The sequence below is a fragment of the Anser anser genome (genome assembly GCF_964211835.1).
Source record: "Anser anser genome assembly, chromosome: 5".
Classification (NCBI taxonomy): domain Eukaryota; kingdom Metazoa; phylum Chordata; class Aves; order Anseriformes; family Anatidae; genus Anser; species Anser anser.
The window spans coordinates 43,195,684-43,210,487 of NC_139725.1; the positions used below are offsets into that span (position 1 = coordinate 43,195,684).

A 14,804-nucleotide genomic window follows, 5' to 3' on the forward strand; every position below is an offset into this window, starting at 1 on the left:
GTGCTCGGCCCTCTGCATGCGTAGTCTCTGACCCCCGGTTCCTTTTGTGTTAGCCTGGGAGCAGGAGAGTGGGTGCTGACAGTTTCTCTCTTGGCTTTGGGCGGGCCAGGGTGCCTTTCAGCTGCACTTGCAGGATTTCACCACCATGTTGGAGAGCTGCTCCACTTTGGGGGTCCTCCCGACGTAGTACAAGATGGTGAGTGGCTCCAGGTCCTGGGGGACACAGCAGGGCGAAGCAGACGCCTCAGGGTTCAGCGTGTTGTATAAGCCCAGCACCTGTGGAAACATGTAAATGTGGTGACAAAGCCAGGAATCCATTTAAAGTGGTTGAGGACAGGAAGGTATTTGGTCTAGGTACTTGGACTATGCTCATCAGAGGGCTTTTCCCCGAAATGAGTAATACTCTCATCATGTCCTGACCATGGCCTGCTCCTAAAGGATATCACCTACCCGGGCCTGACCCAAAGACATCTTTCTTTTTAACTTTAGTGTAGCCCCTGGCCAATGCCTAAGGGTTGAAAGAGTCCAAGGAATAATTCACTCCTTTAATTTTTAACTGGCTATGGGGTATAGTGTCACAATTTTTGCTTATAACAAGGCTGGGTATAACCAGCCTGGGGCTGCATTGTCTTTGGTTCCGTTACAGAAATCAGAAGAAAGAAACTCAGTGCTGCTTATTTCAGCTAACATCTCTAGATAGCACTGGATGGATGCCCATCATCTTGAGTATTCACAGTTCCCTCCCAGCTTTGAACTGTCTCATGCTCTCGCTCTCCACTCCCTCCTCCAAGTCATTACACTATAATGCTGGAGCCAGGACAGTGTCCTGTGGGACCGCACTGGATTCCTTCTCCCAGCTGGCCCTGTCCCACAGATGACTGTACACTCTGGCCATGCAGCCCCCACAAAAGAATTGCCATGTTTCTTCCCAGAGGTGGCCACTTTTCAGTGATATGCAACTTGCTGAATCATGGGGCCAAAATATCATCTCACCTGTGCTACTGCGGTCTTGTTAGCATTTCTCTGGGTTATATGACAAGGTCCAGCACCTTGTCTGTTAACTACAGTCCTGGTGGATCAGAGGTTCTAAGGAGGTATCCTGTTCTATCATCCAGATCCATGTAGTTCCAGTTATTTTGGTAGAAGCTCTTTGGAATACTGAGCGAAGGCCCTGGCTGTACCACATGGGTACCACATCCTCTGGGGCTGCTGTACTCAGCAAAGTTAAACAGACTGGTGAGAAATCTGCTTTTTGCCATGTTTTTCCTAGGTGGTGCTGGCAAGCTGTCAGCAGTGGTATTGTTCTGAAGATTGCTCAGATCACTCAGCTGAACTTACTGCTTGAGCATTTCCTTTCTTGATCAAGATGAGAACATCAGGGACCATACTAAATTCTCCTTTCTCTCATGCTCGTTCATCCCAGTATCTATTAGGGAGTTTCTCAGGACAACTAGATGGTATATGTACCACACTGCATGCATGTTACCCTTCCTAAGCTGTTCATTTACTTGCCCTGCCCAGCATCTGTCCACTGTTTCATTCCCTTAGATCAACTGCTCCCACTCATACCAGTCCTTTAGCCTTAGCGAGCCTTGCTGCTTTGCAGACTCTTAAGCTGTCAAGAATATGTTAACATCTTTCCTGCAATATCATCATTACCCAGTTAATTATTCTTCTGCCAAGTCAGCATTTTTCTAGTGACTTTTGTAGTGAAACCTGAAGCTAAGTGAGCTGTTGCATTCTCTGACTTGCTGCCTTTTCTCTTCTGGGGACAGAAGCACAGGATTCTCCTCTGGCTTTTCTTGCTTTAGCAATGGACTGTCAGCTGATTAGTCTGTCTTCTCCTCTTAGTGCTTCTTCCATTGGCATGCTTTTCTATTGCCTTCTTTTTTATGCTCTAGACAGTAGTGGGGCTCAGGTGGCACTCTTCCCAAAGACTGCCCAGTGTACATATGTTAAGTAGAGGTTATGTGAAAGTTACCTGAAAATATTTGCTTTCTGCTAGTTATATATGTTAATTTCACTGCCTAGTGAGAACAAACCATAGGTCAGGTGGGATTTATACAGCTGGAAAGGATGCCAGTGCAGAAAGGGGAAGCTTGCTGCACAGCCATGTTCACTTCTGGACATGGACTCCCCATTACTTCTGGACTACAGCTGCCCCTCTAGTAGTAGACAGCAGGTGTGTGCCAAGGCTCAATAGCTTTGCATGACAACCTGACGGAGTGTACAAAAATCCTCTATCCATTGAAAAATGCAGGAAAAAAATAGGCAGAACAAAATGACCAGGGTTGACATTTGATTTGAGGGATTCAGTTAACACTCTGGCCCTTACCAAATAGGTACCCTAAAACTGTGAGTCCTGCTGTTTCCCATCTCATCCAAGATGCAGCACACTCCTCAACGTTTGGCTGGAAGCATGGACTCTGTATTGAGTCCATACGAAGAACATCCCCCCTGCTGAACCACCTAGACTCTTTCCTGCAGTTTCCTTGGAGTTTTTCTACAAGTATTAATCTGAACTGCTTCTGCTGTTTTGAAGAGACCAGATGTGGTAAGACTGAGGAAGGAAGGGGGAGTCAGAGCCCCAAGGAAAAGACGCTGGATGTACCGTGCTGTGAGTGGTGTCAGCGCTGCGCAGGTACGGACAAGGGCCCGAACAAAAGTTAGCAAAGTAGCCTTTAGGCTCGTGGACCCACTTCCAGCCCAGGTCCTGTCGGAAGTCGATGTAAAGAGGACGCACGCAGCAGTTCTCCTCCAGGTTCCTGAAACACAGCATCGGCACACAGTGAATCTAGAGAAGGGCCTTATATGTGCTTGCATGATGCAGCTTCCTGAAGGGAAGGGCCAGTATCAGCAGTACCCGGTGGGACACGGTGCTGGCCTGCTCTGGGAGCGGAGGAGCGGCAGAGGCAGGCAGGCCAGCTGCCTGGCTCTACCCACACGCTTACAGGAAACTCTGCCGCTGGCCCCGGGGGCAGCACCTCCCTGCTGTCCCGCACCCGGGGGCTGGCAAGGGGCCGCTGCAACTCAGCCAGAAGCTCACAGTGACTCTGCTGAGCTGGCCAGTGTCCCCTTCTTGGAGGCCACAAGGAGCAGTCAGCTGAGCAGCGGTCCTCACATGGCCCCTGCAGCACCATGGTGACTCAGCACCCCCTCGGAGGACGCTGCCTTTCCCAGAGATGTGAAGTGTCACCACGCTTGCCAGCCTCAGGCCCGGGACCCGGTGACAACGGCAGGATTCTCACTTACCGGAAACAGTAGTTGGTATCCAGGGCCCGTTTCTTCCTCTGGCCCCCCAGCGTTGGGCTCTCCAGGCGATGCGGGGGTAACATCATCAAGATGAGGTGGGGATTATGCAAGTCTTTCTGCTTCTTCAGGCGCCCTAAGTCCCCACGGCCATAGTCATCCTCGTTGTCAATGCCTTCAGAGAGAAACAGGATCCACAGAGAAGATGTCAGTACGGAAGCAGATGACACAACGAGGCTTTTCATTTAACGCTTTCATGCCTGCCCTTGGACCAAAGCAAAAGGGACTCAGGCTCCACTTCCACTTATGCTTGGACTTCTTCCCTCCCAGGGACCCCCTTATTCCCGGTGAATCTGACTGTTGCAGGCCTGAAATAGAGTCTTGTGGGCCACCTGTTTTACCATTTGTAAACTGCTGGTGGGGCCATTAATCCATCCCACTCGCTCCTGGCTTCAGTCCCAGGACAGGCAGGAAGATGAATGGTTTAAAGAAGATGTCAGATCATTGGCACTCTGCAGAACAGCCTCAGAAATGAAGCCTGTGGGGGCCAGTGGCTGCAGCCCAGGGCTGCAAGCCAGGAGGTTCCTACTTCTTAGGCCAGCCAAGCCACTGACTCTCTGGGCCACCTCACACAGGATGCCTGACTTCCTTGTGTTCCAGTCACCCTAACTGGAAAGCAGAGCCTCTGTGGAAATCTGAGAAGGCATCAAGCTGAGCTTCCCAGAGAGACACTGAAATACAAAATTACTCCTTTCTGCAGACACGCATGCAAACCCACCCAGCCGGCGCTTCCTTTCTCCCATTTCTAACCTATCTACAAAATGGGTATACCTGTATGATCAACATGCAAACCCAGAGCTGTATTCTTTACAACAAATGTTGTGCAAGGTAAAATCCTCAACTATGCAAAGGAAGACTTTGTTGTTTTTTTTCTTTAGACGCTCCAGGCTTTCCCTTCTCCAACGGCCTCCCCTAATCCAGCTCTTTATCACCTTTGAATTTGATCTCCAAGACCTCGTGCAAATTCTCCAAGATGTCCCCATTGGGCTGAAAAGTATGGCAAGGGCAGTGTATGCTAATTTCCAGGCCAAGGTTGGACTCTGCAAAGAAAGAGAGGACTCTGTAAGAAACAGCTTTCCTCGGCTGGGGCCGTTCCTGTCACAGGGAAGCTCCATGGGGGACAAGGACTGTGCTGAACTCCTAGGCTGTGGGTCCGTCTCAAAGTGAGGGATGCTATCAGAGCTGGGGCACAGGAGCTGACTTGGAAAGGAGAATGGGAAGCAGAATCTTGTGGCCTCACTTGTGCCAAAAGCCATGCTCCTGATAACCTGGTGTTCCTGATTACGTTTTTTAGTCTATTCAGCACCCAAAAACATTTGTGAGCTTTGAAGAGCTCCACTGGAAAATAAGTATTTTAAAGAGTTGGCCTGTGGTGTCTGTGTTGAATTAGTTTTGCCGCCCTCAGTACCTGTCTGCTATCTGGCTTCTGGTTAGTGTCTGAAGGAGAGACCTGAAAATAAGCGAGTTGGATATGGACAAGTAATTTCACTGGAAGCGTTTTTCTCAGCAGCTGCAGCCTCCTGTTTTGTTGAGCCGCTAGCGGTCTCATTCACACAGACTTTCCAGAGGCAAGTCTATTTTCATAATAACTTCCTGGACCAGTCATGCTGTGTGGGCCTGACCCAGGGAACATAAGACTCTTATGAAAGCTCTTTTTTTCTATGTTGTGTCATGAATTGAAACATCTGGCTCCCTGGGGCATTGACAAGGTGCCTAGCACCTTTTTTCCTAAGCACAGCATACTCTGTGATGTCTGTCAGCCAGTGTGCCTGCCCAGAGCTCGCCGCAGTTCCAGCGCTGAACTCCAGCCATCGGGACACAACTGGGAGCGCTTCAAAAAGGAGGAGCCTACAAGCTCACAGCTTATCCTTCCAGGGAGCGGCTGCTTGCCAGTGCCTGCATTCCAGTTTTCAGTGGCACCTAGCTTCTATCTGTGAGGCCAATCCAGCTGTGAGTCACGGTGCCTATGCTCCAGCTGTGAATGGGGTCAGTGTTCTTGCTGGGAGCTGCCCCGTAAGTATCTGTAGGGCTGCCCAGTGGTGGCAGAGGTATGTTCTGTCTAGGTGTGTCAGCCTCTGGTATTTCCTCACCTTTATACCTGCCAAGCTGTAAACAGCTAAAGAAATCGGGATCCATGCTGTTTTTCCTACTAGATGTGCTCTAGCTCACAAGAAAGTTAAACCAGAGCAATCCTCATTTTCTATGAATTGCAGACGATAGATTAGACCAGCGGAGAGGTCCCCCTGGGCTTAGAATCAAAGAAACAAAAGAAGTTCCAGCATCTCTCAGTGAAAACAATTTCCTCCTCCACAGGATGAAACCTTATTCCGACTCAGCCCACAGAGCTGCACAGCGGGGACTCCAGGCCAGAGCTAGGAGGCTAGCAAATGTCACACACTCTGAGGTGGCTCTCCGGGGGAAGGTTTGTTCTCAAGCTGAAAGAAGCTGCTCTCTATTTGAGCAGTGCTCCTGCAAAACTAGGAGCAAATATATGCTCCTGCCAACACTGATCCATGTTTCTATGGACGTCTTGACACCCAGTCGAGGTAAGACCCCTACCTCTGTGCAGGAGCCACTCGCGCACAGTCTCGGTGACATCGAAGGACAGCCACTCAGGGGAGCCCCGTGTCTGCACATTCCTGCCACTGAGGTAGCGCTGCTTTGCTATGTGCTCATCCGGCCGAAGGATCTGCGTTAGAAGGAGTGGTAGAGAGAATCAGCCAATGCCATGCATGAGGAAGGAACAGCTTTGTGTCTTTTTTTTCTTCCACAGCTTGCTACAAACAAATTCAGAAGGTGGGGCCCAACACATGAGACAGCAGGAATACCCTGGCACACGTGAGAGGAACGTGCTTCACAACCAACCTGAACTCCAGAGATCTACACAGCATCTATTTCTGTGTCCTAAGCAGCTCACCTCTTCCAGCCCATCCGTGCTTCGGGATACATATCCAGAGGCAGAAGCATACAGCAACAGATGTAACGGGTGGTTTTATTTTTGTATTAATGTGTGGGATGTGGGTCTGGATTTCAAAGTAGACCCAGCTGTGGGTAACAGAACACCTTGCCATGGGTCCCTTGCCCAGCAAGCCTGTTGAGTCCTACAAAGTGGTGTTTTCATGTGTCCTCCACTCTTCAGCTTCTACCAAAACACACCAGGGCTGATAAGGTTTGGAGAACTCCCCCCCTGCTCTGATATCCCCTGCCATTTCCAGACAGGCAACCACAGTCTGTGCAAGGTGCACCTTGCTGCAGCACCCTGGGTTCATTCCACAGGACACTGAACCCATGGAGAAGCTTGGGGCTTGCCTTCTTGTCAGCAGTCTCATCTGGTGGAGAACTGCTCTGACTTTTAAAGCTCAATTCCAGGAAGACCTGAAGAGCTAACAGCCAAAGACAATTTTAGCTGTATTCCTCCTACAAAGTGGACAGACAGCAGCCTGTGGGAATGTGCTGCCTGGATGCTAAACTGTACCGTTAGCTGGGCAGTTTGGCCTGGCCTGAGACCACTTCCAAACCTGAGCCAGGCCTTATTGTGCCAGGGGAGCCCAAGAGTTCAAACCAAACTCGAGATAAGCATCTACACTAAGGGTGCCAGGAATTGTGCCCCCAACTGCTGGTGAAAGGAACATTGAAAGTGAGCGTTTCTTTTCCGGTAAGCCTGTGACAAGTCAGAGAGCTCCACCCATTGGATTAGCACCAACTGCATTGTGCTGCGATAGTCAGGGGAACAAAACTGCCAAGGGACCTACGCGTGCAGATGTGACAGGAGGGTCAGGGATCCTCCACTGGTGAGGAGTGCCTCTTCCAACCCCCTTCTCAGTGCAGCAAAGAGCTGCAGCGAGCACCACACCGGGGTGCTCAGAGCAGCTGGGCAACGTGAGTGTGAAAAAGGACAGCACCACACTGTAACAGGGAGGAAAGGTGACTGTATCACCGCGTGTGCTGGAAGAAGCCGAGGGCAAGGCACGGGATTTCTTCTCTCTCTCTTCTGTGGCCTTGCACATGTCAATTGAGGCAGTGACTAAGGAGCCTCAGGCACTGGGGAAGGTGAGGAGGATACCCACCTGGAAGAGCTCAATGCGCTGCTCACTGCGTTTGGAGCTTGGGTTGGGCACACGCAGCACCCGGAACTCGGCCCGGAACAGGTTGGTGCTGTTCTTCTCTGCCGAGGACACGTTAAAGCGGAACACGTTGGAGGTGACACCTTTGGGGCAAATGCCCAACTCATCTAGGAGAAAGAAAGAGGGAAAGACTGAGAACTTCAGGCCAGAGGTGAGGGATCTCAAATAAACAGACTGAGAAAGAGCTTCCCAGCTGAGGCCTGCCACTCAAACATCTCACCACCTTTAAAGTATGATTATATGGTTAGAGGTAAGACAGGATGAATTCACTCAAATTTGCTCTACATTTGGAGTATTTTGCAAAATCTTCCCACTACTGCCACCATTATTTCAATGCTGCAAGCTGGAGAATCAGTGGAGATCAACAGTATTTTTAATTCTCTTCTAACTGTTCATTGCACATTGCTGGTACTCCTAAGTCTCCTGCATTCAAAGCAACAATCCCAGCGAAGGCAACGGGGCAGCCTCATTTGCAGCTAGTAGGACCCATTCTCAGTCGTCATGGTGGCGTCACTCTGACCCTGTGCTCATGCTGGAGAGATGAAGGTACATTGAAGGTGATCCTGTTACAAACCTTGACATTGTCTCCTAAAATGAAAGCCAGACAAGCGTCCACAAAGCATGAGGTGTGGAAGACTTCTTGGGAGCAGTGACTGTTCAGTGCGTACTTAAAGAACTGGGTCTTAAGGTCAGTTCTCACCCATGACCTGGAGGAGGAATTCATGGATAGTACCAGATACAGAGTTCTTCAAGGACAGAATAATAGTGCTGAGAGGCCTGCGGAGATCAGACACATGGGCAGGAAATAGCACAGCAAGTCTCTGCCTGGATGTGTGCCTGCTGAGCAGAAAAATCCACTTCGCAGATGCCCAGAAAGACAGTGGGTAAAAAACACAAAGTCCAAAAGAGTTCTCAAAAAAAAAAAAAAAAAAGCTTCTCTTCATTGGGACCATTTTGGTCCCATGGAGAAGGCTGTGATTCCTGTTGCTCCTCTCCTGTTGACCTGTTAGCCTTCAAGGCTCAGCATCATTAAGGCTTTAAGGTTTCCTGCAGATAAGGCACAGCAACTCCTGCTCTACACCCACATGCAGATCTGTTTGCAGTTCTACAAAGCTTCTCATATGACCTCTGGCTGTTGTCCAAGGCAACACGAGGCTCTCATGTCAGCTGATATTTGTGGTTTTTCTTTTCCTTTCTTGTTTTATATTAAAAAAGAAAAAAGAAAAACTATCACCTGTTCCCAGCCACAGTTCCACTCCGTGACAAATAGGCTGGAAGTCCTGGTAACCTTGAAGTTATATTCCTGGAGTTGGCCCCTCTCTTCACAGCACCACTGTCTCCCAAGGGAAATAGATTCTGAAGATGGACTAGTGTGGAACAGTGCCTGAGAGCAGAAGTTCACTTCCTGTGCCAAATTCTGCTTTGAGCAATGCTGATGCACTTCTGGAGTCATCTACATGAAGATGAACGTCTTCCTCTTGTGCTACACCCAGATTTGGCAAGCAGGAGCCTGACAGTTTACAAAGATGTGTTCTTAGGCTGCAAAAATTCTACTCAATAAGCTAATGACCAGATGCTCCCATTGAGGTTTGATTGGAGGTTTTTTTTGCCATTTCTACTGTTGAATGGAACAGCATTTCTGTACAGGAACATCTCTGCCTGCTATTAAAGACATGAATATTTGGTAGCCCCAGGAGACTGGACCCCATTGCAGTTGCAAGCTGGTATGCTCAGCCCAACAGCCCTGCAGCACAGAGAGTGCACCGAGCCACGAGAGGACACCCACTGTGGGGACTCCACCACTGTGACCACTTCTAGGTTTTGTGCCACAGAAAAGCACAGATCAGCAAGCTCTGATCTCATTAAATGCCCCAAAGCATCTTCGTAGCTGAAGCCTAACACTCATAACTGTTCTGAGTCATAGAGCTAGGTGGATACTGCGTTTTAATACCCCCTTAAGCTGTTTTGTAATCCTAGCCCTATTAATAGTGCTGCTGACAGCCTGCCCTTCCATTGCAGAGCCGCCTGCCTGTCCAGGAGGGGTGTCCCAGTAACCATCAAAATGCCTTTCTAGATCAGACCAGTGGTCAGGCTAGCCCATGATCTTTTTACATTGGCACTTTTATCTGATAATCTACTTAGAGACTGCAAATGTGGTCCTACAGCACAGTGCAGATGAGAGACAAAATGATTTATTGTTCATCAACTCCTTAAAATGTTTTGGCTAAGAGGTGAGGCAGCTGTGCTGGTAACAGATGGCCATCTCATGCACTTCCCTGGTATCTCCACACTGCCACCTACCTACTTCCTTCACCAGTAAGGCAGAGGTGTCTGTGGAGACCTTCCTAGTGGAAACGATAACGGCTATCTTGCCTTTCCTAAGGAGAAGCTGCCTGTTGCCTTCATACCCTGGGAACCAGCACTCTGCGATGGGGCAGTAGAGCTGCATTCTGTTTCATTCTCAGCACTGCAAGGTTGGAGCCTGCTTCTCACAGTCGGACGTCCAGAACACAGGTCTCACTCCCAGAAAGCTGTCTGCTTTGGGGAAAAGTCTTCATTTTAAGAGGTCACAGGCAAGTGCAGCTAGGTGATGTTTTCAGGGAATTTGGTCCAGTCCCAGCTCATGGTGTGTTAACCGTGCTGGAATCTCGACTTGTCCAGATACCAGCAAGGAACAAAGCCTAGAGGCAATATGCTTGCAAGTCTACAACAGTCAGTGGCTGTAACAAAGCCTAGAGGCAGGGAATCCGTGACACCTGTGTACCCATGCCACTCTGTGTCTGACACGACAGGATACATCCTCACGATAGGCCCTGCTATTACTGTGGAGCCCAGCCAGCCTCAGAGCTGTTGACGGAACAAACGATGAGACCAGCAGCCTCCTGGAGCACAGGGTAGGATGCAGGGAGCGTGTTCTTTGGGAAATCCCCTCTTCCTACAACTGCTCTCAGCAAGGTGCAGGTTCTCCATGTGCCACCAATCCCACACAGCTACTGTTTCTGGCCAGCCTCGAGGCAGCTGATCACTGTGTGGTTCCACCTGGATGTCAAGGAAGGGCAGGCTGGCTGCAGGCAGGTGCTGCTTCACTCTGTATCATAGCACCGGTACTTCAAGGTGCTTAATGCCAAAGCTGCAGAACTCAGGAGAAAAAAAAAATCCTTCTGGAACTCTGCAGGTGGTAGGTTTAGAGGGAAGGGGTGCTTGGCCCAAAGACCCATTGCTTTAATTGCCTTGTCTCTCCTGCTGGCTTGGAAAATGGCATGGTTTTCCTTGGGAAGGAAAGCAAAGCTTTTTGCAGGACCATTGCAGATGCTTTCTGAGCTTGAATCTAACCAGCAATCAGTGCTCAAGGGGGCCTGAACCCCCATGAGTTTTAGGAGATCCTTGAAGTGAATGGTTGATCAAGAGGGAGCTATTCTCTCAAAGAATATTCCTTATAATTTAGACAACGTGCCTGAGAGGCACAGCAGCAGGAGGACCATTCTCTGAATCACCAAACAGCTCAGAGTGGGGACAGGGACCTGCTCCTGAAAATCCTTCCTTCCTAGAAGGATCAGGCTCTCCCTGCTGCTATTTTTGCTCCTCAACTTTCCTCACTGTTGGGCCTTAAGTCTTGGAGAAGGATGACTTCTCTGAGCCAACAAACTGCTCGACTAATACTTTGGATCTAGAACAGTTTGTGCGCGCGCACATTTGAGCCTTGCCTGTATCATCTTCACAGTTCCCTCAATGGAGCCGTGCTCCCCTTCCCCCCCGGAGGAGACGGGCTTTGGCTCTGAACGTGCTCTGAGATCACTGCCTGGCACAGTGACAGAGTCATGGGAAAGTTGAACATCAGCCACTTTTGAAGACACGGGGCCAAATTCAGCCATGGTGTACGAGATGAAACTCCCCAGGTCTGAAAAGGAGCATGTCTCTTGACACCACAGCCCGTCTGCAGCTCTTCTCTCCTGCTGGGACCCAACTCTAAAGTTCCCCCTTTCTCTTTCCTCTGCCCACTCCCAGGAATTTAATCTCAGCACAGCTTGGTCTTGCCGTGGTGTCCTAGAGGGACATGGGGCAGGTTCGTTCATTTCCATAGGCATGGAGATGTTACTCTGCACGTGGTGGACAGTGGCTGAGCCTGTGGGACTTTCCTTATAGCAATGTCCGTGCCCACCTGCAGCACCCACTTCTATTGCCCCGAGCTCTCCTTGCACTCACTCACAGACCCTCCCCACTGCCTCCCCGCTCCTTCCCATGCGCATCTTCCTTCACCTTACCCCTCCACTTTATCCAAATCCACTCCTCCGACTTCATTTCCCACTGTTATGCTTTCCCAGTATCCTTCTCCAAAACACACCAGTTCGTAGTGCGGCTGTATTATTTTGCACAGACACTTGGTTTCCCCACATATTTTTAGAATTTCACTTTAGTAGGTCAAAAATGTTGAAATCTGGGTAAGCTGCTAGTACTCTGTGCACTTTCTGTTCCTCGAGTCTTGGTGCCTCCTGAACTAAGAGCTAATCATATAACCATATGGAGTGCCGTCTGCTAGAGATTAAGTGAAATTTGTTGCATTACCACATTGTAGCTCTTATTCCAGCTCATCATATGTCAAGATTAACATAAACCTGGCAGAGTAACTGCATTCTGAGGCTGCCTGCACCGAGTCACAGCTCCTCCCCAGAACTGCAGGCGTTCAAGCAGTGTCCCCAGCACCGCACTACATCACGGGAGGACACCCTGGATGGGGGTATGACTGCATGCCCACCAACATCTTCCAACCCTAAAGAATCCAAAGCACAGACCGAAAGCATTGCTTGTGCCTACATCTGCTCAGCATCTGCAGTCTACTCGGGGTTCATGTCTGCTCACTCTGTCTTTGCATCTGCATCTGCTCAGCTTCTGCACCTGAATCTGCTTAGTGTCTGCATCTGGGCCTGCTCATCATCTGCTCTGCACCTGCTCAACATCTGTCACGTTTCCTCAGTGCCTGTGTTCCCTAGGGGGTCCCCTGTGCATCACTGTCTGCTTTGCACCTGCTCGGCATCCCTGCTATCTTCTCGCTCTCCGATCCCTCGCCGCTGTCAGCGTAACATCCTCCACGGCCGTCCTCCATGCGGGAGCCTTCCCAGCGAGTGCCTCGCCACCCTCCCTGGAGCCGGCTCGGGTGCCGGCTGACCGAACAGGTTGCCTGGATCTGCGGCAGGGACGAGCCCGGCCACCTGCCCGGCACCAGGGACTGGCCTCTTTTCCCTAACCCCATGTGCCGCACACACCCCAAGCCCCCTCTGCATCCACTCCTGCCGCCTCCCCACCTCGCCCTCCCTCCCCTCCCGGCCTTCCCTTGCAGCTCCCCGGCCGGGGACCCCTCTGGCTGCCCCGCCGGCTGCCAGCGCCCAGCCTCCTCCACCTGCGGGGGGCCGAGCCCCGCGCCCCCCGGCCCCTTTCAGCCCTGCACCCCAGCGCGCAGCCGGGCGGGGACGCCCCCCAGCCCCGCCGGGACCCCGGCCCCGGCCCCGAGCTCCCCGATCCCCGGCGGCCGCCGCTCCTCGGCTCCCGGTGCGGCGGGCAGGCTGCCCCCGGGTGCGGCACCCCGCGCCGGGCCGGCGCGCACGGGAGCCCGGCACTTACTGTGCTCGGGGAGGCCCTGGATCATGTCAAATTTATGGATCTCTTTGGCATAGTATTCGGACTCGGTGTTGTCCTGCGAGCAGCTCTCCTCCTTCTCCTCCTCCATCTCCTCCAGCAGCTCCCGGGTGCTGTTGTAGAGGGCCAGGATCTGGTAGGGCACATGAGCCGGCCCCACAGTCTCCGGGGGGCTGGTGAGCCGCAGCTTGCTCAGGATCTGCCCCCGAATGGCTTCCACCCGCTTCTTCTTGATGTGGTCGAGGTCCAAGGTGGTGCAGGAGGACAGCGCGAGGCTCACGGTGGCGAAGCTCAGCAGCGAGAGCAGCACCAGAGCCCTTTGCACGTACATCTTCATGTGCGAGGGGGCGGCGGAGGCCCCCGGGAGAGCCCCCCGGGCAGCGGCGAGCGGGCGCGGGGGACCGGGCGGTGCTCCGGCGGCAGCCTCCCCAGATCCCGCGGGCTGAGGCTTGGCGAGGAGGTGCATGAACTCACCGCGCCGCGCGCCGCTCACGACTTCCAGGAAGAGCTGGCAGCGCTCCGCGGGGAGAAGCGGCGGCGGGCGCCGTGCCTCGCCGCGCCGGGCTCCTTCCCCATGCGCCGCCCCGCGCCCCGCGGAGCCGGGAGCGCCCCGCCGCGCCGCGCCGCCGCACGTGTCAGCAGCGGGCCGCGCCGCCCCGCCGCCGCCGCCGCGGGGGGAGCGCGGCGCCCGCCCCTCTCGCTGCACCATTCATGCCCCCGCCGCCACCGGCATCGCCCCGCCGCCGCCGCCGCCGGCGGCACCGGCACCAGCAGCAGCTGCAGCCGGGCTGCCCCGCTGTCCCCCGGCCTGCCCTCCGCCGCGCACTGCCCCTCCGCCGGCCTCGCCGCCGCGATTTTATACCTCCCTCCCATGACGTCCCCGGGACGGGGCTCGGCCGGGGGGGGGACGGCACCGGGGGGGGGAGCTCCAAGCCCGGCCTTCGCCCGCAGCACCGCGGCTACTGCGGTCGCCGCCCGCCCGCCCTCCGCCACCCCCCCCCCCCGCCACCACCACCCGCCGGGTCCCGCCGCCGCCGCCCCCCGCACGGCCGGCGGCACCGGACACCCCCCGAGCCCCGCGGCCGGGCCCCCCGGCGGCGGGGCGGCACCGGGCGCCCTCCGACGTGGCCGCCGCAGCCTCCGCGGCGGCGGAGCTCGGGCGCCCCCCGCTGGAGCCGGGCGGGCAGCGGCAGGGCCGGGCCGGACCCTTCGCGGTGGTCCGCGGGGGCGCCCCGCCCGGTAACCGCTGCCGGACCGCGGTAAAAGCGGCCGAAAGCGCCCCGCGGAGCCCCCCGGTGCGGCGTCCGGCCCAAGGGGGAAGGTGGCCGCGGGGCCCCGGCGGTGGCAGCCCCCAGCACCTGCCCCGCTCCGCCCGCCGCCCTCCGAAGGGGGCCAGGAGACAAAATGTCGGCCCCCGGCCCGCCCGGAGCTGCCTGGGGCTGCCCGGAGTCAGCGCCCGTCCCCTGCCCGCACCCCGCTCCTGCCACGGCTCCACGGGGCCTCTCCGGGAGGTGGGACGTGCCCCGAGCCCCCCGCCGGGCCTTGCTCTGCGGACATGCTGGGGGCAGCTGGAGAGGGTCCTGGAGAATTGGGGTGGGCTGGGGGCTTCGTGCACGCTGGCCGCCTTCCCAAAGAAACTGGGGGGTGAGTTGCGAAGGTGCGGGGCTGGAAACACCAGGGCATGCCTGGGGTCCTGCTGTGGGGTGAGCACAGCCAGCTCCCGGTGAAGACGCCGAGTGT

At 54.0% G+C, this 14,804-nt stretch overlaps 1 protein-coding gene across 1 annotated transcript; it reads right to left on the reverse strand.

The window, feature by feature from the left end:
- TGFB3 (transforming growth factor beta 3) lies at positions 1–13,891 on the reverse strand. Its single transcript, XM_083837408.1, has 7 exons — positions 13,050–13,891; positions 7,377–7,540; positions 5,869–5,998; positions 4,242–4,349; positions 3,253–3,424; positions 2,612–2,765; positions 1–276 (listed from the first exon to the last, which is right to left on the reverse strand). The coding sequence occupies exons 1-7, from the start codon at positions 13,771–13,773 to the stop codon at positions 118–120; spliced, it is 1,611 nt and encodes a 536-aa protein (XP_083693534.1). The 5' UTR covers positions 13,774–13,891; the 3' UTR covers positions 1–117.
- Positions 13,892–14,804: the final 913 nt, after the last annotated feature.

Excerpts from the sequence above, each read along its gene's own strand:
- TGFB3 (XM_083837408.1), bottom strand. The coding sequence starts at position 13,773 with ATGGTGCAGCGAGAGGGGCGGGCGCCGCGCTCCCCCCGCGGCGGCGGC. Across the intron at positions 4,350-5,868 it reads CGAGTGGCTCCTGCACAGAG|AGTCCAACCTTGGCCTGGAA; the intron begins GTAGGGGTCTTA and ends CTTTCTTTGCAG. Across the intron at positions 2,766-3,252 it reads GATACCAACTACTGTTTCCG|GAACCTGGAGGAGAACTGCT; the intron begins GTAAGTGAGAAT and ends GCTGTGTTTCAG.